At 37.8% G+C, this 25,778-nt stretch overlaps 1 protein-coding gene across 6 annotated transcripts; it reads right to left on the bottom strand.

The window, feature by feature from the left end:
* Window positions 1-138: 138 nt before the first annotated feature.
* LOC105385480 (ras-related protein Rab-32) lies at window positions 139-24,596 on the bottom strand. 6 transcript variants are annotated; one of them, XM_011555866.3, is made up of 5 exons: window positions 24,453-24,596; window positions 10,292-10,505; window positions 8,934-9,115; window positions 1,261-1,404; window positions 139-742 (listed from the first exon to the last, which is right to left on the bottom strand). In XM_011555866.3, the coding sequence occupies exons 1-5, from the start codon at window positions 24,579-24,581 to the stop codon at window positions 617-619; spliced, it is 795 nt and encodes a 264-aa protein (XP_011554168.1). In that variant the 5' UTR covers window positions 24,582-24,596; the 3' UTR covers window positions 139-616. The 6 variants fall into 6 exon arrangements, with proteins under 6 accessions (XP_011554168.1, XP_011554169.1, XP_037968744.2 ...); XM_011555867.3 differs by lacking the exon at window positions 24,453-24,596 and adding an exon at window positions 20,243-20,399; XM_038112816.2 differs by lacking the exon at window positions 24,453-24,596 and adding an exon at window positions 15,220-16,270.
* Window positions 24,597-25,778: the final 1,182 nt, after the last annotated feature.

Genomic DNA, 25,778 nt, shown 5'->3' with positions numbered 1-25,778 from the left:
CAGACAGTTTTCAATCTAAATAAATATTAATCAGTACTTATTACAAACTGAAAAGTTTTTTAAAAGTTGTAGGTATATATTCGTAGTAGATTTTTTGTGGGTATCTACTTTTAGGGGTTACAGCAATGAAAGTAAATATTAAGTCATAATAATATTAGATTTATTTTATTAACAAAATAAACAATTCCACATTCACATAGTACACTCGTTACAATTACTTAGCAAGTAAGTAATACTTAATAGTACGTACTAGAATATTTTTTACATATTTTATTACCTATTATTCAAATAATTAGAGTATAATTATGACTCGCCGTAAATGGCATTATATGGCATTTACCTTACCTACATGTTAAAGAAAAAGTAGACAGAATTAACCACTCAAATAATACCAATTCATTCTCCTAAACAAGATACTGAATCATTGTTACAAAATAGAGAGTATGCATACATTTTAAATTCAGAATCAGATAAAATTGGTCCATAAAAAGGCACGATAGAATGCATCTGCACGCAGACCTCATTTGAATTAAAAACAAAACCTTTTTGGAGGGAAATCACTATGAGGATCGTCAAATTCTTATTGGGCCATCGTGTAATGGCGAACTGTGATTGGTCAGCACGCGCAGGACTTGCTGCCGTTGGCTCTGCTGTTCTCGCCATTGGCTATCTTGTGGTCCAATGAGAATTTCTCTCCATCCTTGCCATCATTACTTTGAAGGAGTTTATCGTTGAGAAGGATCTGAAAAAAGATGCATATTATTTAATAATCTAGCCAAAAATATTAAACTAATGAAATACCTGTAATACAAGACGTATATTCCCTAATAAGCCTTTAATCCTCCATCCTGCGCAATTACAGCCCAATTCTTCTCAAAACATAAGCCTATCTTCTCAAAAATGAAACAAACCCTGTCGATCTTTTAAGTTGTAAACAAAAAAAAACATTCGACTCATCGCGCCCACGAAAGAATGTGGGCCTATTAGGGAGCGACAGTTTTTTAGTAATTAGCTTTACCTTAAGCCTTAATTGATAAGAATTCGTTGAGTCATTAATAATAATAATTTCATTAGATATATTAAGTGCGTTTTGAATTGATAATTAAAGATAATAATTAGGATATACTTTGAGCCTATCATAATAAAATTAAGAATATACCTATGACTCAACATACAAGTAACATTACTGAAAAATATTGTACAAGTAATTTTATTATGCTTGTAAAAAAAATAAACAAAGGCCATTAAAAAAACTCTTACCTTATTAACTAATGAACGTGCAGCTTCTTCGATGTTGATATTCTCTTTGGCCGAAGTCTCAAACCACCCCGCGAATCCCTTTTCTTTGCAATACTCGTCCATCTTGGCTGGCTGGTTGACTATGCCTTCTTTTTGTTGGTCACACTGGAACAAACGGTTCGTTTAAAAAAAAGTTTTCGAAGCAATAATTTAAGAAGTTTTGGAAATAGAATGTGAAGACAAGCGCTTTTAATTGGCCTTTCTTCGAAAGTTATTTCGTAGCCACTTTTTTGCGCACTTTTGGTTGCTTAGTTATGTTGAAGTTTAATGGGTATTTAGCGTGTTTATTGGTTATAATAATGTGAATACAACATAATAATTGAAATGTAGCAACAGTTATATAAATTTAAAAAGATTTAGAATGTTATTTTTGCCTTTGCAAATCTGTAATTTCGCTACGCCGTAGCATATAAAATATTATTTACAGTTGATTTGAGTTGAGTTGAGTTGAGTTGTTATCGCGTATGACATGCAACTAATAAAATAAAGTCACACATAGATCATCTTCATGGCCATCATTTGTCAATTGATCCTATTGTGTTGACTTATATTTGGAACTTCCGCTCAATATTTACGGGTCAAGGGTCAAGATATATCAAGGAACTGCTAGGGAGAAATAGATCTCTTCGGATTAGTTTGAAGGTGCCCCTATTTCCACATCAGACTATTTAGTAATTCATACCAGGTATATGAATACACATACGATTCAGGAATATCTATATTATTTTATACATATACATACTGCAAATTTGATTTGATTTGAGGAAGAGGATTTAAAAGAGTGAAACTTTTCAAAGATTCCTATATTTTTTTGGGAACTATATTTCTTGCCAGCAAAGTTTATTTTTGTCATCAACTTGTATCAGCAAATTAATAGATCAACCGCAACAATATATTTTTGTCCTCAAATAAATAAAAAGTGTCCTCTGGTATGAATCAGCAAATAATATCAATACAAAAATCTAAAATAATAGATGGATTGCCAAAAAATTTGAGTTCATTACATAAATAAAAACTTTGTATGCAGAATATTATTTTTGCTCCTCAAATAATAACTGCGCCCGCAGAATAGTAGATTTGCCAGCAAATATATTGACTCTAGGTCGCATGTTGCGATTTCTTTTTAATTCATATTTTATCAGCATTGCAGTAGTTACATTATGATTGGTCCAGTTATTAAAACATTATAATTCGTTGGCAATTTAATACATGAGTTTACAAATTAGCGGAGACGGTGCTATGGAGAGAGCTATGCTTGGAGTTTCTCTGATGGATCGTATCAGAAATGAGATTATCCGTCAGAGGACCAAGGTTACCGACATACTTAGCTGTCAAAATATGCAAGCTGAAGAGGCAGTGGGCTGGTCATATCTGCCGAAGAACCGATAACCGTTGGGGTAGACGAGTTCTCGAGTCGAGACCACGAACAGGCAAACGGAGCGTGGGACGCCCTCCTGCCCGCTGGACTGACGATCTTAGGCGGATAGCCGATAGTGGTTGGATGAGGAAGGCAGAGGACCGAATGTTGTGGCACTCCTTGGGAGCGGATCTATCTCCACCAGTGGATGATTACTGGCTGATGATGATGATGATGAAAAGAGGAAGTTTAAGTTTTAATTACAATAAGATTGCTTTTGATTAGAAGAAGATTAAGGTTTAAGTTATAATTGGAAGAAGGTTGTTTATGTTGTTTTTAATTAAGAATATTGATGATTTAAACTTAATTTTTTGTTTCATTTAAATATTAAACATAACATCGAGTTATGTGGACATACCTATTAAAATATATACATAAATGTTAACTTGCCACTTGATCATAAATCCCGGCAATTTTAAGTGATTAATTGTTGAATTGATTTAAAATTGTTTGGGGGCAAAAATTTGCTGGCAAATCTACTATTTTGCCTTCAAACCTATTATTTAGCAAATTCAAAACGGATTTAATTGGCGATCGTTTAAATGACACCCTATTTTTTTTGCGAACCTTTCAAAACCTATAAGAGTAATATTTACCTACTCTCTGATTTTTAATTGGAAAGAATTCTGACATTTTATAAGTGATGCTACTAAAAAAGTTCTTTACCGAAAAAATGAAAAATTGCGATCCATTTCTGGGCAATAATTTTTTCTTAATATTTTTATACAAAAAGATAAATCTAAATATTTACTTGCTCAAGTAAACTAATACAAAAATAACAAATATTTCAATATAATAGCTGTTCCCGCGAGCTTCGCTTCGCCTTAATAAGTTTTCCCGTGGGAATTCCGCGATAAAAAGTAACATATGTGTTAATCCAGGGTGTCAGCTAACTTCATTCCAAATTTCATTAAAATCGGTTCAGCCGTTTTGACGTGAAGAAATAACAAACATACACACATACATACATACATACATACACATATACACTTACAAACTTTCGCATTTATAATATGAAGTAGGATCACGACTCACGACCCATGTATCGAATTAATTTTAATTGCTTTATTTTATTCTTTAGCATGGCATCACTTCCTACTAAATTCAGGGATAATAAACCTTTTTAATCAATTTCAAAAAAAGATTGTCTATTCGGTAAGTACATATAATATGTTCGGTATGTATGTAAGATTATTGGAACTGCACCATATTGACATATGACAATATACGAGTATTAGGGCTAATAAACAAATATTCAAAATTTTATAAATGTTTATGTACCTATGTACGTTTATATGCTTGTTGGTATGTATGTTTGTCCACGCATATCTCCGAAACGATTGATCCGATTGTCACTATTCTTTTTGAGGGTTCCGTACCTCAAAAGGAAAAAAAGGAACCCTTATAAGATCACACTTTGTTGTCACCACCGTTTTTCTCGGAAACGGGTAAAGATATCAAGCTGATATTTCGTATAGATGTACATAATTATGATGAAATTAAAAGGAAAACTACCTCAGGTAATTAAGTATACTTGTACGGAACACTCAATGCGCGAGTCCAACTGGCTCAGTCGGGTAAGCGCCCGCTTCTCAAGCAAGAGATGCGGGTTCGAATCTCGGCGCTGACAAGTAGGTAACAATGAGTTCTTTGAATTTAAATACAATGTATACCATCGCTCTCACGGAGAAGGAAAACATCTGTGATGAAGATACTGATGATGATGATGATAATAGTGATGATTAGGTAGAGATTTTAATAAACAAATCCATCATCATCCATCCATCGTCATACCTATAGCAGTTCACTGCTGGACGTATTCCCTCCCAAAGCACGCCACTGGATTGGACAGACTCTGCAGCTGGGTAGAAACAACTTCCAATCAGAGGTCAATAGAAGAATACAATTGGGCTGGGCAGCATTTGGCAAACTTCGTCAAGTCTTCTCGTCGCCCATACCACAAAGTCTCAAGACGAAAGTCTTTGATCAGTGTGTCCTACCGGTTATGACCTATGGGGCTAAAACGTGGACACTTACTGTGGGACTGGTTCACAAACTGAAGGTCACTCAGCGAGCTATGGAAAGAGCTATGCTTGGAGCTATGCTTGAAAGATCGCATCCGGAACGAAGTAATCTGACAGAGAACTAAAGTCACCGACATAGCTCACCGAGTTAGTAAGCTTAAGTGGCAATGGGCTGGTCACATCTGTCGAAGAACCGATGACCGATGGGGTAAACGTGTTCTGCTGTCTTACTCCCAGCGATGAGTCGCTGACACAATTTCACCTGTATCGCTAATTTGGTACCACCACCGCACATTTTAGACTCACAGTTTGCTGTGACGACACGCAAGCCAGTCAGTGCACACAATACAATTTTATAGAGCGACATCTCTTTTTTTTACCTCTATTCAAATACGAACGCAACATCGCCCTGACATCGGCGCGGCTACCGTTTCAAAAATAATTACTAGTTGTTTTTAGATATATTTTCTACGACAGCGATAATTATATCAGATAATTGAGATTATCTTTAATTGTATTTTTCACTGTTTGTAATATATTTAGGTAGGTACGGTAATTATTTCTCACCGTAGGTTAATCCCCTTTTAATTTGGAGCGCCGCACTTAATAAAATGGATACAGGGACTAAAAAAAATATATTATAGTCTCAGATGTCCAGACTCGTATTGAAAAAGTGCCCAGCCCAAAAAGGTTTGTGATCTCTGACTTGTCTAAAATTGATAACTGTCAGAATTCCGTAAGATTACTAATAACAGTGTAGTTCGTTTTTTTTACGTTTGTGTACACACGGCAACGTTAAATGGTTGGCAGGGCACACTAACGTAGGTAGTGTATGTGTGTGTCGGCGACGTCGACGTAATTATTTAGTTCTGGGCAACCCACTAGTGGTGGGAAAAACGGCTACATTTTGATAACACGCTACAGACGCTATGTTACACATTTATAGCAGGTTATTTAATCCGCTACGTTATAACGATATTGAAGAGCAAAAAAAAATTGATGAAAAAAAAAATTGATGAAAAAACCAATGAACTTTCCTTCATACTTTACAGGCTTAGGACTGTCTATAATGGCACATCACTGTTTCCATAATGGCACATCACTGTTTCTCTTCATTTTTATGAATTATTGTCAAACGTTCTTTAATTGCAATAACTATTTACACAAAACAAAGTAAAGATAGATAAATTGTCCAGTCAAAGTTCAATCACACACAATCACAAAACATTTAAAATACGAAATTGTCCTCAGAACCAAATTGTCCGTTAGAAAGTACCTATTTACACTTACACAAACACTATTTATTTTCAATTTTACACTAAACCTAAATAAACACTATACCTATTTTAATACGTTACTATTTAAACTATTTATTATTATGTATATTAACAAATATTTATTTACAGCACGCAAATGCAACAAAACAAACAACGCGATCGTAATTCGTAACGTTGCGCGAGGCACAATTAGCATAGCGGCCACCCGTGGCCGTTGCCAAATCGCGACTGCGGAGCTAATTTCAGCAGATAGCGGAGCGCTATTGCGTAGTGAAGCTTGCAGCTTCGCAGCGTCTCGCTCTCTCACACGCGAGTCGCGCGACGTTGCACCGTTGAGAGAGCGAGACGCTACAAAGCAAGTGAATATCGCCTGCGCGGTTATCGCGCGCCACGTCTCGCGGCTGCGAGAAATAGCGGAGCCGCTCCGCTATTTCTAGCAGTAGCGTCGTGGCAACGGCCGCGGGCAGACGCTGTCCAATTTTGCGAGCTAAGATCGCGAGGGCGCGTCGCGTTATAATTATAGCAGCATTTGCGCGTTCATAAAGCGAATGCTATTCGTTGCGAGCAAATCACTTGCTATGTTTTTTAGCTATATGTTATATTAACCTCCACTACAACCCACACATGGATATTGTAAGCATGTAGTTGTGCCAGTGACAATGATTCATTGTTTTTATGATATGAAGCAAAATTTTGCAAGGCAGTGTAATAGATTGAATGGCTCAGTTGTCGGTATGATACAAGACTTACAATAATCGGTATGGTGGTTCAAATCCCACTGAACTCACAATATTCCTTTTTTGTTTTTTTTATAGATTAAATTTATTTTTTAAGTTGGTTAATAATAGTATTGTAGCATATACGAATAAAAGCAACACAGAAAGTAAATGAAACAAGTTATTAAGTGTTAAAATAACCAAATTTATTCTTGCCGTAACATAAACATTAAGGATGTTACGTTTATGTTATTTTTCGTTTTAAAACATAGTTGTAGTTTATATGAATAAGGAAAATTTTCAATTAGCAGTTTTAAATCATAATAAACATCAGAAAAGGATGGACTGGCTGTTTTACTAAAGTAAATAGGCAAGTCATTAGTTATATGAATCAACATGTTAATTAGCTAGAAATAAGATAACTTATTCCAACCTCAGTAACAATAACATCATTAACACATTGGCTTACCCATAATTGTAAATAATAATAAGTATTTAACCAAATAACTAAAGTCTTATACAAATGGAAAAATAAAAATTACTGAGCTAACCCCAATAACTATAATTTTCACCACTTTTTCGCCAAAATATCTTACGTCCATCCTTGTCTGATTTAAAGGTCTTTTCATCACTAAATATCACCACATTGTTGCACCAATCAAAGTTTAAAATAGTCAGTCGCAAAACGCACTCTGTTTCGACGATGCTGATCGGTTAGAGCAATTTTCTTCGTCGGCCTCCGACACCGCAACCCAGCAGCACGCAAGTGAACCCGTACGGTTCTTAGGGATAGATTATGTGTTGTGGCCGTAGAACGGGTGCTGCAGAACGGATCAGCGCTATGTGCAGCTACGATTTCTCGATGGCGTGGTGATGCATCCGTATAGACGACTACTGTCTACATGTCCCGAATCTGCGTATCGGTGAACCCATAATTGAACAGTTCTCCTCTGCAAACAAAAAAAACAAATACTTAGCTTATACAAATACAAATATTCTAACAGTCAAATAAAATTATATTTGCAGTTCTATGTGACTTACCGATATCATTAAACGTCTTGCGATTTCACTTATTGTAATATTTTGTTCATATAATACAATTATCTCCGCCTTTTTGAACATGGTTAAATGACTTTCCATAGTGACTGCGAAGATAAATTAATTATAAATTCACAAATCACAAAGTGAATCACTATGCAGACGAAGAGGTGAATTGTCACTAAAAGTAAAAACTAATTTCGTTTATTCATATTGTATGAGGGTAGAATGGTTTTACTTCTCAAATGAAGAACGAATCATATATATTTTTAGCGAAGAGAAATAGTCGACAGCTATGCAGCTTGTAGTCATTTGTCAATTTCAAATAAATTTATTTTATACTCAACAGCGTTTAAATTAACGCTAAATTTAAATAAAGTAAAATAAAAATACCCATTAGTGGACTCGAACTCACGACCTATGTTTCATAAGTCTAACATACTACCAATGAGCTACGAAGAGTATAGCTACAAGTTGTGAAATTTTGCTTCAAGTCTGTCTGTTTGACTTACTCGACCGGTTGATATTTTTATGTCACAGCTGGTGTAAGGGCGTTTGCCTACGCGCAAACTCGTTTGTGCTGTTGTGTGTGTGTGTGTGTGTGTGGTTTGTTACTGGTGTATTTACCGATTTCTGCTTTATTGCACACATAGACCACGTTAGTGTGTACACATACACTACGTTTGTGTGCCCTGCCAACCATTTGGAGTTGCCGTGTGTACAAATCTAGAACATCTTAATTCCGGTATTTGTTTTACGTTATCAATTAATTTATTAAACTTTTTATAAAAAATAAAAATAAATATGTGGGGACATCTCACACACGACTTTATTTATTTATATTACACAGAGACGTTCCCATTGTAACACCGGACCCAGAAAGGCCTGGGAACAACTCTCATGCATTCCTGCTTCTACGTATCTTGACCTCACAACGGTTATCGCTTAGCTTCTGCATAATATGTATTTATTTAATTCACAAGCGTATAATTTTTTATTTTATTTTCAAACATTTCTTTGAGTTATATACTATATCTATTAAGCAGTGTACAAAACTAATAGTTATAGACTAGCTAGAGCTTTGTCGTAAGGAAGAAACTCCCTAAGCATTTTTATCTCTATAAAATTAAGCGCTCTCTATAATTTCAACAGCTCCACAAACCTTATTAGCCAACAATATGCACGGAATAGGCGAGCCGTCGGGCAGCTGCACCTTCCCATCCAGGTCGTTCTTCCACTTGACCACGGCGTCGAAGGTGGCCTGGCGGGAGACGTCGAATACGATGAACGCGCCCACCGCCTCCTTGTAGTACACGCGGGTCATGTTGCCGAACCGCTCCTGGCCTGAGGGGAGAGGGGGGGTTAGTGGAAGGAGGGAAAGAAATATACTTACGGCATTGACATATACATAATAATATATTACTTGACTTACAGAGTGTCTCAAGTTAAAGTGCACAATCGAAAGATAGTACGGTCAGGTGCAGAGAAACCTGACCCCCCTCTCATAGTAACAATGCTTCTGAGGGGGTCAGGTCTCTCTGCCTCTTACTTAAGTATAACACAAAACACAACTTGTTATGCTAAACAACTTTTGATAATTCGTGAAAAAAATATTAAAGTACTTGACCTTTCATCGGATGTGCATTTTAAAGTGAGAAAACCTTACAGCCCTGTATATACTCAGGTATAATTGTTTAGTTCTGCATGTAGATAAAACATAGATAGTCATAAGTTTTTATAGGGCAAATAATAAAGTCCTATTAGGATGGTAATAGGCGCCGAAATGTATTGGTGTTTTGATGGGTCGGTGTCTAGATATGAGTAAAAGCTTGTTCAGCTCCTAAGGATAAATACCTAATGAAGCATGTAAGAAGTAGGTACCTTAAAAGGATCACTGGTCTAAGAAGCAAATATTGGAACAGACAGGAACAGCAATCCAAAAATAAAAAGACATATCGTCATTATTCCCGTAAAAACTACACCATCTTCCTCCATTTTATGATGCAAACAGCAATTAATTATTAATAATGCAATGCTTTTCTATAATAATAACCTTGAAAAACCCACAGTTTATGATTCAATCAAAATGTCAAAACATATTTTAATTCTTTTTTTTTTTTTTTGATGAACTTGAATTATAAAAAACAATGAAAATAGTTTTAATTCTCAAGGTTGAATACTTTGCACCACTACTTTCAACTAGTACAAGATGTTGCAAAATCCGGTTTCATAATTTAAACTTCCAAAAACAACACAGCGTTCATAATTTTGGCGAATGTATCTTCGCATCTGTTTCACTGTGTGTCTGTCTGTTATCGTATTCGGAAAACGGATTGACTGATTAGAATGCAGTTTTTGTATGAGAGTTTCAGTAAGTACCTAATCTTTAAACAGACAGTATATATTTTACCATCATCAACCCGCAGTCCCCACCACTGCTGGACGTCAGCCATTTAATAGCTCAAAGGATTACAACATGCACTAAACTATTGCATCAGCATACACAATTGCACAACTCACCAGCAATATCCCATAGCTGCAGCCGTATAATCGTGTTAGCATCCCAATTGAGCACTTTAAGCGCGAAGTCCACTCCTATAGTGGCACGGTAGTGTTGGCTGAAGAACTGGTGCACATATCGCTTGATGATGGAGGTCTTGCCGGTGCCCAGCTCGCCGATGACCAGGATCTTGTACAGGTGCTCCCGACGCTCGCCGCTGGGCGCCGCTTGGCTCTGGAAGAGACGTGCGTGTTGTTAATTGGGCTCCTGATAATGTATGTTGTAGGTAATTGGGCTTCTCGAGGCGGGTAAATGGTAGTTGGATGACGTCATTAGGGTATTTTAAGATTCGAAAGGCAACAGGCTCAGCGTTTAGTGGGTTGGTAATGCAGAAGGACCTCACTTCGATGCCCGGCCGGGGCAGACACTTGGTTAAATGACAGCAAATATTGGGTGTTTCGAAAAGTACACTTCTATAAAATACGTGTACTCGTACCTCTTCAAAGAGAAGCTGGTTCATTCAGAAAGTGTAGAGGGGGCTGAAATACTAATTATTTGTGGAGATGTTTTTACTTATTCATTAAGTATTGTTAAAAGTAACAGTAGTATTGTTATGTTAATTCTTCCTTATTTAATAGTATACTATAGGTACCTACCTTTAATAAGAAGCAACACAGGTTAGGTATTTTTTAAGTCCTAATGACCAGACTCAGATTATATACGTACACTAAAGGCGCGTCGGCCCTACATTAAAAGTAAAGTATTATGTGCCATAATGGCGACTGTGTCTTTATAATTAAATATTATTTTATCATGTGCCCTTTGAGTTTTACTAAATTGCAATGTAAATAAAGTGGCTGGATATAATAAATATCAGTGTACAGACATGAAATGTTTATCATATCAGCAGCTAAATCATGACTTAGTTGACATCCACGACGATAGTGAAACTATTCCATGCACATATCAATATTCATTCAAAGTGAATGCTTTGTAAACATAGGTGGATACTTAAACTAACTATAATATATACCTAATAAATAATATTCTTATTTAAATTATTTTCGCATAGCCATTACGCATTTAAGATTCAAAAATATATCTCAAATAGGTACCTTCCTACTCTGCTAATATTTAGGTAGTTATACACACGCAACAAAAATACAGAAACAAAAAACCTAGGAAGTTGTTTACCTGATAAACTTAAAAGGTCAATGCAAGAAACTTGTCAATTGATAAAATTATTATTACAAAATGTACCGACTAGTTCTGAATTCCAACGAAAAAAACTCAACTTACTCCATTGGTCGTATTAGGTCTGGGTTTCGGCGCCATCGCTTCTTTGATCCCAAAAGCAGATTTCAAACAGTCGATATTATTCGTCAACAACAGATAGTCCGCACTAGATCGCAAACACGTGCACAATTCAGAAAATTCTCGACCGAAATGATCCACATCTCATTAGCAAAGCACTCAATGAAACATAATGTTCGATCGAATAATTAAATAACAACAGAAAAACCAAAACTGTAGTATTCTTTAGTGGCTAAAAAACACACACTGTTTTATTTAAACAAGTCTGGAAAGTTTATATTTTATTTATAAATGGACAACAACCCGTCTCGGTGGAAGACTCGGAATGGAATAATCTACAAACAAGCAAATACATCTTTATCGGACATTTTGATAACGCTCAAGTAGTATTGTCATTCACCCTATAGGCAGCTACTCGGCAATTAAATACTTAGCTATAGAAAATGCCAATATCATATTGGGTATTTAATAAAATCAGTTGTTTGCTGAACGAACTAATTTGGTAATATACTTAATCTCGATTATTATATGCATTAAACTAACCTAGAGGTTGGACCTTATCTTAAAAAGGCTAAGTTAAATTATATGATTAATATACAAATAATGAATGAATGATTCATTTTATAATTATCAAGATGACGAAAAAATACTACATATTAAGTATATTTATTGAAATTCCTTATCCTTTATCAGATACGGCATTAAGTAAATTAAAACATGAAGTCAACACACAACTTATCTCTACAGAGGACAACGAGACTAGTCACGATAATACTAAAGAGCTACTCATACTGTTACTAAGAACAGAATCTCTACATACGGTAGATGAGCATCGAATGTTCTACGTGTAATGTATAGTTAATATATATATACACTAATACATGCCTAAATATGTATGCAAATATAATGCGAAAAACCAGATTAACAAGATAGTCAGATAATCCACAGAAACGGAAAATTTAGGAAAAACAAGATAATCAAAAGGAACCAATCCTTATTTTTATAATAATAATTATGTTTCCATTGAGCGCAAAAGCTCTACACACTAAGCTCTGGCAAGTTACAGGTGCTAAAAAATGAGACAGGTGGAAATTCCTGATATTATCTATTCATGAAGAAAGAACAATCGGAGATAAACACCTTTTACCGACACCACGGAAAATTTTACAGAAAATTATCCTCGTTAGAAACGCTAATTGTAAAGGACTTGGCATTATCGAGACGCCCTACAAATAGCGCAAAACCACAGCATAGCAGAACTTAGCCGGGCTTATTAGAGTCGACACCGTGGAGCAGGCGACTAGCTGGTACCAAATCATGCCGACAGCGGTTGCTATTGCACAACCTCTGGAGCCGCTCGGTCGCGGTAAGCCTACCCGAGGTGTCTGGTTACTGGAGGGTTACTTTAGCTTCAGGAAAACGAACGAAAGTTGTCATGCAAACGGTACTTTTAATACTACGAGATAGACTCGTGGTTAGCGCAGCTGTGGTTTGAAAATGAGTTTTTCGTGAGGTAGAGTGACCCCCCTGCTACGCACCAGCGGACACTGCCTTCGACTATTCATCGGCACGGAATACCGCCTGGCAATATTGTCACTTAACGGTTTCACTTACGAGATTAATAGGACATTGATATTTTTGGTGATATCCTGAGCGAAAAAAATTGTAGAGCTTTTGCGTTTAATGGAAACATATTATTATAAAAATAAGGATTGGATCCTTTTGATTATCTTGTTTTTCCAAAATTTTCTGTTTCTGTGAATTATCTGACTATCTTTTTAATCGAGTAAGTATGTACAAGTATTTTAGAAATTGTAATGCGAAGATGGAGTATGCATTGCGGACGGCCAATACAATAGGGATATTACAAGTATATATAGGGTCTTGAAGTTGATACGTAATGAATGGCAATGACGATCAATTGATGGGATCATAAAGGATAGATTAGTCGCGAGAACAATAACCGGTAGTAGATAGATGTTGGTTATAGTGTGCAAGCCAATGTTAATAGTAGAATTCAGATTTAAAACACAATTTTTATGAAATACCCTAGCATGTAATCGTATTAGTTATAGGTATTGAGATTGTTCCTGATTAATTTATTTACGCGTGAATTTCACAAAATGTAATAATAAATTTACATAGAAGCGATGATGCCAAAATTATTTTTAAAAATAAATGAAGTTATTTAAAAATACCTATATCTAAAAATAAATACAGGGGCCTCGAAGGAGCATTTATTTTGCAACTTAAATGAGGCAACTAATACGAAACACGGATTTTAAATTATACCGCCACTCAACTGTAAGGTTTTGCAATCCGGTCATCACTTTATAAATACAGAAAATTTTAATTATTGTGGTATGGTATATCATCATCATCAGACACCGCATCATACATCATACCTTCATAATTGCAGTTGGACCTCAAATCTTTGAATCTTATTGGATCCGGCTAAATGTTAGGTTGATAATAAAAAAAATATTTTAATTGATTTAATCATTAACTATTTCCAACCATATTAAGCCCGCGGAAAGTTTTTATTTTATTTTTATTGAATGTTATTCCTATTATGTTTTATGCTAATTACGAACTGGTGGTGTAACTAAACCGGAACCATTTAAATTTTGTCGGCTGTCCTCATATTATTACCTAACATATAGACATCAAACTAGGTAGATATTTATTAAAAACTAGTTTATTCGTGCATGACATTCCTAGGTAAGTATTATTTAAATAGGGTTTCGTTGCATTTATGAAATTCATGACACAAGAATAGCTATAATTATGAAATTTTACTATTCAACTGCAGCACGACTACTAGAGGTAGAACACGACTTTCACTAGCCAATTAGCTGCGGAAAATGTGCAATGTGCATCTCACAATGTCATTCCTTTATTTGATCATGCACTTCAGCAGTTGGGTATTTTTTTGTCTAATGGGCGGAGTTTATTTTATGAAGTTAGAGACCGAAAACACAACCTAGGTACCTACGGTAATTTTCAGACCATCTTGTATCGCAACTGGCAACGTGTTTTTCACTTTTACGAAAGCATGTATACGTATAGTCTAGTCTACCTATACTAAGCCGTATCCTACCGTCTCGCGTAGAGAGTAACCCCCTTATTCATAGAGAAGTTACAAGACGTTTTAACTAATAAACTGTTTTGTCCCTCTCTGTCAAAGAACAAATTGTTCTTTGTCGGAAAGGGACAAAACAGTTTATTAGTTAAAACGTCTTGTAACTTTTCTATGAATAAGGGGGTTAGATTATAAACTAAACAATAGCGTGCACTTGTCTCTAATATTCGTTAGGCCTTAAGTGGCAATAAAGGTTAATATATCAGATTTACATGTTCATAAATATATTGAACAACTGAATTAAAGTAGATGTCGATGCGAAGCAAGCACACACGAGCAGCGAATGAAGCCGCGGTACTCACTCGAGGCATGTCTCGCCGCGCCGCTGAAAACTAGCGTGAAATGAAACGTACTGGGAACAGCACGGCCGTCTCGCTGCTGAAGCCGCAGCACTCGCACACGCTCAGGTAGCACTCGTCCGCCGCCTCCTCGAAGGTCATGACTCACACAGGCGCGCGCATCGGGCGGCGCGCGCGCGGTCACTGCGCTTACCTCGCTCGGCGCCGCGGCCGCGCCCTCCGCCTCCATGAGCGCGCCGTAGGGCGCGGGCGGCATCGCGTCCGCGAACCCCTCCTCCTCCGTGTCGTCCGTGTCTCCCGGCGCCGACTGCTGCGACTGCTGCGACGAGGGCGAGTGAGCCGCCAGCCGCACCCGCGCCAGCGCCACGGCCTCCTGCAGCGAGCCCACCTCGCCGCCCGCGCCCGGCGGCGAGCCCTCCCCCTCCCCGTCGTCGTGGTCCTCCGAGAAGCACGCCGACGCTTGCGTCACGAACGCGATGCGCCGGCGCAGTGCATTCTCGGGGCTCGGCTCCTCCACCGGCTTCTCCATCTCGACCTCGGAGCTCTTGCGCTTCCACGCCGCCTTGGTGAAGGGGCGCGTGGCCACCGGGTGCTCCACGGCGATGGGGCTGGTCGGGGACTCGGGGCCCTTCAGCGGGCCCAGCGGCTTCGGGATTTCTATGTTGGCGGGCGGAGTGGGCTCCGGGGCCGGGGCCGGGGCCGGGTCGGGGGCGGGGGTGGGGGCCGGGGCTGGGGCCGGCGCGGGCTCGGGGGACGGCGTGGTCTCGGGCGCGGGCGCGGCGGCGCGGCTGGGGCCCGGCTCGGGCGGCGGCGTGGACGACGGGCTGTCCTTGCGGCGCGTCATGCTGCCCAGGCGGCGCACGAAGCCCTCCTTCTTCTTCCCCTCGCGCGGGGAGTGGTCGGCGCTGCGCGGCACGCTGCCCGCGGCGGCGGCGGCGGCGGTGGCGGCGCCGCTCGCGTCGGGCTCAGCGCGTTGTTTTTTGTTTTTCTTACGCATGGTGTTCTCGTCGCGCGCGGAGTCGCCGTCTGAGGCGGAAGACTTAGTCGAGCCGGAGCGCTTGATCGACGCTATGTGGAAGGGCGAGCCGGAGCGGAACGGCGAGCGGAGCGTGTGCAGCGTGCGGCGCAGGCGGGAGGGCGCGGGGCTGCGGGGCGGCGGGGCCGGGGGGGACGCGTCCCGCATCGTGGTGGTGAGGCGAGCGCGCCGCGCGGACTGCCGCTACACGCGCGCGCCGCCCGCGCCTCGCCGCCGACCTTGCTCAGCTCAACACGCAAATCTCGGGTACACACTTTCGACAAGGCTCAGCGAATTACCAGCCAACTACTAATCTGGACCGCATCCATCCGTGCGGCCCGGTGAGGTTTCCCTCGAGGAGCGGGTCAGCACCACCCACCACCGCAGAAATACTACCCACTCATTTACTGTAAATTATGTGTGGCAATGTGTTTTATAATGCTAAAACATTGGGATATTCTTGAGTGTATGTTTACTTTGTTACAGATAAAATGAACGGTTATTTGGTTAAAGATAAAACAGTTGCTCTTAACTCACCCAAAACATGATGTGATAAGTGTATGTAGAGTATGTTTGCCGACGCACCGACTTTGCCATGCACACAAGTTTAGTAAACAGCGACGACACATTAACTAAAGCTCTGTTATGGAGGTACAACCACAACCTGCGCAAAGTTTTCGAAAATGCCGCATCCAAAGCCGAAGACCGTATGAGGCAATCTCCTGTCAAGTCAATGATATGTAATCGGATATGGACACTTGTAGAACGTAGAACGTGCACAAGTATACGTTACATTATTATATCCGATAGATTAAACAATCTCTATTGTTCCACTTAACAAAAAAGCTTCGATAAATTTAATATTAATTACTGCTCGCATATTATGTGCAAGTGAAAGTGAAGTTATTGTGCAAGATCAAAACCAAAGAAATCGAATCCAAAAAGCTCTACATTCAATCGGCAAACTTTAAACATTTAAAAGCTCATGCGCATTGGAGCGTCGATCCAAAACGACATTTAAATCCGCGTATCTATAGCCTCTGTTTTTTAAGAGTGATTAAATTAAAGTTATTCGAGAGACCGGTTTAGTCGCTACGTTCGAGCTCCTTCGTAGACACGTGAAAGCTCTTTACGATTCTGATAAACAAATATATTAGCGATGGAAAATACCATCCACCTAATAGTGTAGTGTGAGAATTAAGAACGTTTTTTTTTTTTATAAATATGTATCTAGGATGCAATGTTTCTATTTGAGTTCTCAAGCTTATTAGTAAAACTATCCGTTACCATTTTACCATTTTACATATTGATAAACAAATAAAACTAAAGGCAGGTCAGCTCCTCGTATCGTTCTACAAATGCGCAACATAACCAGCAGTACCTAGGTAACCTAGGCACATACTCTAGCTACTTAGTGCATCCACTGCACTTACGCAACCCATACAAAACAAACATCATATACCCACGCTCAGTACAATCGATATCAAACGTACAACGGTCTTTGTAGGGCTTCCACCTTCAGTTGTTACTAGCGATTCCATACAAATGCAGTTTCTGCTTATCCAGCACGGTTCGTGAGGTACCGCCCAGGGGTGACTAAGCGGGTAATGATTATGACGTCGCCTTCCACTGTGGAAGGAAAGCCACGAGTATAGAAAACAAGCGTTTTTTAAAATACTAGTAATGCAAGAGAGATTATAGCGTGTGTACGGTAACGCTAGTTTGGAGAACTAATGCAGGGTTGCACGAAGAAACTTTAACTAAAGAAAAGTCCAACTTAAATCCATTGCTGCCATGAGAAAAATCTGCTCTATTAAAATATTATATTCTATTATATTATCTATGGAGGGGCGTGTAAGTGCCAGCCTACGGCTATCTCCAATGGAACCTTAGAGTGCATATCCCCAAAGTCTAAACTTCCTTTCTAATCTTGGACCACTTGGACGCTGGTTGGTCAAATCGCTTGAATTTGCCTTATTCTAGTAAAAGGTAGGTGAGTTAATCTTCGTACACTAATAAAAATATGTCAATGTATTTGACTGGTCAACCATGAAAGAACAGCTTATTATGGGATTATTATTTAGACCCCTGTATATGTATGTATACACCTACAGGTACATATGTATTTACGTACATATCGAATATACAGGCTGGAATTCTAATATCATATCTTCTAATTTTCAACAGAGCAAGAGGTTAATTAATTATTTTTTCTGCATAAATATCTAGTAACTTCGATGATAATTACAAGAATATAATTTAAAAATCGATCACTGACTCAGCTAAAAAAATAATTAGTATCCTTGTGTAGGTACCTAACTACCTACATTATAATGCTTGCTTAATTGCTTAATGTTAAACTGAATTAAATAATCTGTGCATGAACCGTGACCGTGATACCCTTTTTATAAGAAGAAACTACACTCACGGGCAATGAAATAGTTCCACTCACAAAATGCCGACACCAAACGACCCCAATTTTTTCAAACATTTAATTTAAAATTTATAGAAAATATTACCGTATTTTGTTGGTAATATCCTGATGCTTTATTAAATGTACTTCAATGTTGCAGAAGGCGTCATAAAGCTAGCTTTTTCCGTTTAGGAGTAATTTTGTGTTTTTCTCAGTGGAACCTTTTCATTGCCCGTGAGTGTACCTACTTAGGAAATTTATCTGTTTTTGATAAAGCCTCAATAAATGTGAACAATCCAAGAAATATGAGCATTAGGGTGACTATGAAGCCTAGCTAAGCTTAGTTAATTAAATAATGAACGATACCATTGCGCATAAAGTTTTATATTTAATATACTTAAGTACCTATAGATGGCCGTGTGTGAGATGTCCCCACATATTTATTATTATTATTATCATACATAATAAATGTATAGGTGGCCTTCATCAATGTTATCCATATAATGTCCATGGCAAGTTACATAACTAAGCAGCTAAGCAGGAAACTTACGTAACCCAAGGATTCATTTCACGATATTACAATATTATAATTTTTTACTATTTATAAGTTTTGGATCCAGTCAAGGGATCCACGTTACGGTACCTACGTTACCCACGTACGTCGTAGATCTCAGTTATAGTCAGCTTCATAAGTAGCTATAAGTACCTACACTTTTGTACCTTATAAAATTAACAAATCATCAGTGTTTGAATGAATGAATATGAGATAAGTGCGATTGACAATATACAACAGTGTATAAGTGTAATATGAAACTGACTGTACCTTCTTAAGAATATCGTTTTTAAATCCTACTTTGTAATAAATAATTCTTCGTTTTGAAAGCACTAAATTTAAAATTGGCTATTTTACATTTTACAATGGCTCCCATTGATCGTTCGTAAAATAGTAAACAAGCACGTAAGTGTACGAGCCCGCAGGAAGTCTCAATCATCGTACATTTGTCAGTGGACGGAGGTTAAATGAACGTAATATCTGTTGTACTATCAAGCACATATAGATACTTACATATAACATAGAACCACTTATCGTATATATATGTACCTACATATTTACTACAGCGTAGTAGAGTATAACCTTACCCCCTTATTCATAGAAAAGTTACAATACGTTTTAACTAATAAACTGTTTTGTCCCTCTCTGTCAAAGAACAAATTGTACTTTGTCGGAGAGGGACAAAACAGTTTATTAGTTAAAACGTTCTGTAACTTCTCTATGAATAAGGGGGTTAGATTGGGTTAAATACATAATTTATTATTGTAATTCTGTTTAAAATTCGGTGCATGGCATCAATAACTATGAGTAGTACCGACAGGTTATGTGTTTTATTGTTGAAATTGATACAAGAGATGCAGAACAATGAACCATTTTACAACTTTATTAATACGGTTAAAGGTTTTTTTGTTTGAAATTGTACAGTATACCACGCGGATATCTGAACCCTCCCCGATATCAAAATGTTTTGTATAGGGGATAGATATCTATGTGACTGACTATACAAGGAGTGACTTACATACATACGTGTAGGTATAAGTCCCTATACTTACTACGAGCCTGCTACCTATAAAAAATAAATAAGCATAGTTAAATATATTTATTCATTATTGTTGTTTTTATGTTAATACTTTTGCAGATCAGCAGTTATCATATCAGAGTCAGTGTTTACAGCGTTAGGACTCTGGTCTTTGCATCTGCAGTGTTAGGTATAGTATACCAGAACTGAAACCTACCTCTGCATACAGTGCACTGGGATCTGCCTCTATAGCTTCTTCTGCATACATTTTCACAAACACACCCTATTTCAAACTCAGAGTTATAAACACAAAGTATTAAAAACTGAATTAAATCGATATGTTCACTTCACAAGTCACGTAGGCACAATCATCACGGTCTAGTAACCTGTCTAGAACTGAATTTATAAAATTATATGAATAATTTTGAAGCTAATCGATCGGTAATGTAAACTGAACTTCCTTTATCTCTTCATATCTTCAGTTTTGATAAACGCATTAGGTAGGTGTGTAGTTGTAGTAGGTAGATATAGTAACTATACCTACGCATTTCAATAGCCAATGAATGTACAACAGGCAGGTACGATATCGCTTTAAAAAAAAACAACTTAAATATACTAAATTACCTAGATAGAATTTTATTAATTTGTGTTCCGATTCACTATAACCCTTCCTTCATAGGAAGGAGACCCGTGCCTTAATGGGAACATCACGTCACATCAGCCACAGAGGTGAGCTCAAAATAGGATCCAATGGCCAGTAACATCCACCGGCGCAGAGGAGACCCAGAAGGAGATAGAAGGATGACCTGGACTAGACTTGTTATGTAAGAACTGGAATGAAGAAGCCAACCTATGACAGGCACAGAATTAAGACCCAGGGAGTGAGCTTTGCCTAGCAGTGTGACATGACACGTATTTTTTATCAATCTGTACAAGCTGAGGCTATGCCCTTTTTGCCTAATGTAAAGACTCATACGTTTATGTATTTTTGTACTAACTGTAACCTCAGGCAACGCAGAAAATGGAGTACCCAGGTAACTAATCGTATATTAAATGACACAAATGTGCATGCGCCTGAGCGGACACCACCGCAAAGGACGGTTATTGCGTCGAGACATACCTAAACACCTATCCTATACGGCACCTAGCTGACATATTGATACGTAAATCCTACTATAAAGTAATATTAAGGGTCTGCAAGGGGGAATCGAGGGTTGGCATTGTCATAGAATTATGTAGTAAACGATGCTCTACAACCTTGAAAAAAATCACACAGGTAGCCGAAGAGTCTAGCTAGGTGCTGAATGTTTCGAATTCAAGTAAATGATTATGGATAACTGTAAATAAAATTCAGAATATGACGAAAAACCAGAAAATCACACTCCCGTATTGTAACAACTTTGTCGTAATTATTAAGAATTTTCATATGATTTTTATCATATTATAAAGTTAAAGGCTTGGACTAGGCGCTAAATACCTTGTTTTTTAATAAACACACACTTATTTTGTGTAAATTAATCCCAAACTTGAGCAATTTTTTTCCCTCAAATAGCTTCATACAAATATCTATGGCGGCTTTCTGTGTTATAAAATCATAAACACAAGTGACGTTTGACTCAGTTGGCCGCTGGCCTCCAAAGAAGGGTCACGTCGGTTTAGGCAGCACTGACAGCTCGCGATCTTATCGTGTACAGATACAAAATCACTGCACATTGGTTGTCATTGCACTTTTTCAACTTTTATGACACCAACATAATTTGATTTGAAATTGAGGAAGCATAATTCTTCCAGTATATTCAATACATTAAATTAAATTAGATAGTGTGCAATATTCTCGTGACATTACAGTCTCGTAAAGGTATGATGAGGAGCAGGAATATAGCGAATGGATCTAAGTGATGACAATTCGCACGAACATTAGGTTAGGGATCAAAAATACAGTCTCTTGGTGCTGGTTGAGGTATGGTCTCGTGAGGATCTGATGAGGGCAGTAACACGGTGGTGGCTCAATTTTATTTCAAAGATGTTAATAGCTAAAGGCATCGAGTTTAGGCTATTAAGTATGTTTTTCAGAGAGAGAGAAAGAGATTTTATTTTTCCTCTGGATGTGTTAGGTTTACTGGGTTTACTAAGTTCATTCTGTTAATGGCATCAAGTTGTTATATGTTTATAAGTAATAATTATTTATTAACAAAATGCTGTTGGTTCTCCACGAAAATGTAAAAATAAAAATAAAATAAATAAAAATAAATTCGTAACGTAAAATTGTCAATGACGGAATTTCTTCTATAGACAGTAGCCACAAAAAAAACAAACGATAGATGGCGTGATTTGAAGATAAAGATACATTTATTCGACACATAGACAGCAACAACAAAAAAAATACAGATTTAAAGAAAAGAAACACATACTTATACAGAACAACAATTAAAATAATCAAATGTGCATTATTTGACTTAAATTAGACACAATACCTCAAAATAGATAAACATTTTTTTAAAATATTCAAAACCTAAAAAGAAATAAGTTAAATTAAAAAAGAATTTCATACAACAATTTTTTGTGCACTTCAGCTTAAAAACATTGTCAACTTATAAGCTTTCAAATGAGATATTTCAATATCAAATCGATTTAGGTATCACCAAGATATGGCCAAAACAATCAGAAAAGGTGGACAAAATTCAACAGAAAAACTAACAAAATTAGCGCAATTTAAAGGTAAAAAGTGTGATGGTTTTCAGTCCTGTTCACTTTAGTATGGAAACCCCTGTTGAGTTTTCTTGACAAGTCCCAATGTTAATGGAAAGTATCGTAGGCGGGGACCAGCAGAGGGTTCACCATTTAGCTGAATGTTACTTAGAAAACGGCCTTGAGTGGCGGTCAAGTTGTTCCCCGCCTGCGATACTTTCCATTAACATTGGGACTTGTTTTCATGTTTTTAGCGTACAGTCGGGTTTTTCGTTTGTTTATAATTGTATTTTTTTATTTGTAAATTTTTAGTTGTTTTTATTTTATGAAATTTTACGTCAGTAGTACATGATCATTTTTTATTTCAATAATTTTGGTGTTGTTATTTAAATACCTTCAATATGCATATTTTTGTAATGTGAAAATCAAGCCCTTTCATTTGATACCTTACACGGCAAAGTTGAATTATTATTTTTTCGATCATCACGTTATGTCCTCTAGAGGGCGCTATGTACATTTTAATGGAACGTCACATAGCCTATAACCATCGCGCCATCAATACGCTTCTAACAATATTTAAAACGAATATTTTTTTTCGCGAATTTGCAAATCTCGTAGAACAAAAGTTGTCCAGAATGACTCCTTGAGTCATCCCCTTTTGGCTTAGTATAGCCCTTTTGCGACACTATGTATTTACTTTGCTTTGTCGTCGGGGTTCAGTTGGCTGGAGGATGCCCGAAACTTATTATCTACACTTTAATACTTGTAGTTACCTTTCTACAAGTAAATACCACATTTGTTTGAGAAAGCTAATCGGGTTCCGAGTATAGAGTAAAGTGGCACCCCTATTAATTTCTACTCTTTCCTGGTGCCTACCAGTGTAAGTAAGAATTATACTTACTTACCCTAAAATCACCCAAAATGTACTTGAACATAATTGTCAATAAAGTTGGCGAGTAAAAGTTTATCGACCCACTGTGCAAACTTACATGTGTGCGTGTCACTGCGTGTGCTGTGTGAAGAGCATTGAAAACCCAGAATTGGCGCGGCACGTCACCCTGTACGGGCCCTTAAGAGGGAAAATGGCTGTAGGGGTCGGCCTATAAAAAAGTACTTGTTTGTCTTTGTAACGATAAATCCAAAAACTCTTGACCGATTACAAAACAAAATGTTATAACTATTATCCGGAATTTCCGCGAAAAAACTCAGATTTCGATCTCCTCATCTCTTTGAGTAAGTATCTACCTAAAATCAATTTATGGGTTGGTAAACTCTTGTGTTGTGTAAAATACTGTCTCACTGTGAAACTTTGGTTTTAATGAAGAAGACCAGCCAGCCAAACCTACAGTGGATATGGGTATGGCAGTATCAACAAGGGGAACACTTTGGGTCTATGGCGCATCGTCATATTCAACTGGGTCATTCCTCTATGTTTGAATGACAAAATACCTACTAACCAATGCCATTCTGAAGCTGCGTGAGTGCCAGCCGTGCCTAGATCGGAGACCACGAATAGTAAAACAAACGTAGCTTAGGGCGCCCTCTATTTCTCAAGTGGCAGCATTACGAAAGCCGAGGAAAGTGCAGTCTGTGGCGCTCCACAAAAGTGGGTAGTATTATTTTTGTATAAGAATATGCATTAATATCATATATGCCTAGAGTAATTTCTTGTCCAGCAGTGCACAATGCACATTGAACGAACAAATAATGGTAGATAATGACATATGTAGATTACATACCTGTTGAAGCACCGCCCTGCCGTTCCTGGTGGCCATCACGTAGCGAGCCCTCTTCTCCTTCTTGACACACAGGTCTTCTCGCTTCAGCAGATATTCGTGGACCGACTGTTTGCTTAGTTTATCTATCATATCTACACTACAGTTTATGTTTTGATATTTAGCTTTAAAAAGTTGGCCAATGAAGTTAAAAACACTGTAAAACCACGCGCAGTATCACTGAAGATCTAAATTAAAAGTGTAAATTTTGTTTTAGGCGCGAAAGAATGAATGGTCCGCACGGCACAAGCAGCTTTATCTATGCAACGCAGTCGAGTAAGCTAACTTGATGTAGTATTTGTTCTCTCACAGAGATAATACCAAGTGGGAATAAATTATAATTATCAGTAAATACAATTAATTGTCCAAATGTAATCATTTGGCATTATGTTGGCGCCTCAGTAGATACGGGTCAGAGCCATTTCTGTTTCGTAGCGGCTTTGAGATATATTATTTATGAACAATTATTATTATCTATCAGAGAATGGTCTTGACGATATATTTTATATTTAGCTCACTGGAAGCCGCAAACAGAACAGATAAAAGGTCATCTCGTAAAATATCGCTTTGTTGTCGAAAGGAAATCGTAAACGAGAAACCTATGAAAATGTTGCTTCTCCAAGCAAATAAAAAGAACCTAACTACTTCAGGTACCTACCTCAGTAATACCTAATAGAGATACCTTAGACTTCTAAAATTAACTACTGAAAATCTTCTTCTATCGTGTAAAATGCACTAAGCTAACTTCCTCCAGTGTTTTGCTACTCTTATTGCGAGATCATTGGCCTTCATCAGGTCTCCTTGACTGCATTTTGGGGCATTAGGACACTCTATAAGGTGTGACGTTGTCTGGAGGCTTCCGCAACTGCATAGAGTGCTGGCATTGGCTGGGAGCATATCCCATCGCCTTAAATTGTCCTTCGTCCGGGCAACGCCAGCCCGGAGGCGGTTTAGAGTTTTCCATACAGACCACTCTTCACCCCCTCCAGCAGGCAGCTCCTCAACTGAAAATTTAAACCTGGGAAAATATCCTACCATCAACTGACAACTGATATAAAGTCCTTCGAAACCATACAATGTAACAAAGTGTTTAACAACAAGTATCAATCAAATTAATCCCACTAGAGTCTATAGATAATTATCTCACCTACCTACTTACCTTAATACCTATGCAATAGGTAACCTAGTTATTTTCCAATACTTCTACTAGTTGTAGATGATGAGTATTATGACTACATAGCTATTATATTCTATTCTATTCTCTGTGGGGGTGTAAGTACCTGCACCTGG

This window comes from Plutella xylostella, chromosome 5, assembly GCF_932276165.1.
Source record: "Plutella xylostella chromosome 5, ilPluXylo3.1, whole genome shotgun sequence".
Taxonomy (NCBI): Eukaryota; Metazoa; Arthropoda; class Insecta; order Lepidoptera; family Plutellidae; genus Plutella; species Plutella xylostella.
Note: the sequence above shows the minus strand (reverse complement) of the source record. Positions and strands in the feature narration are given on the sequence as shown.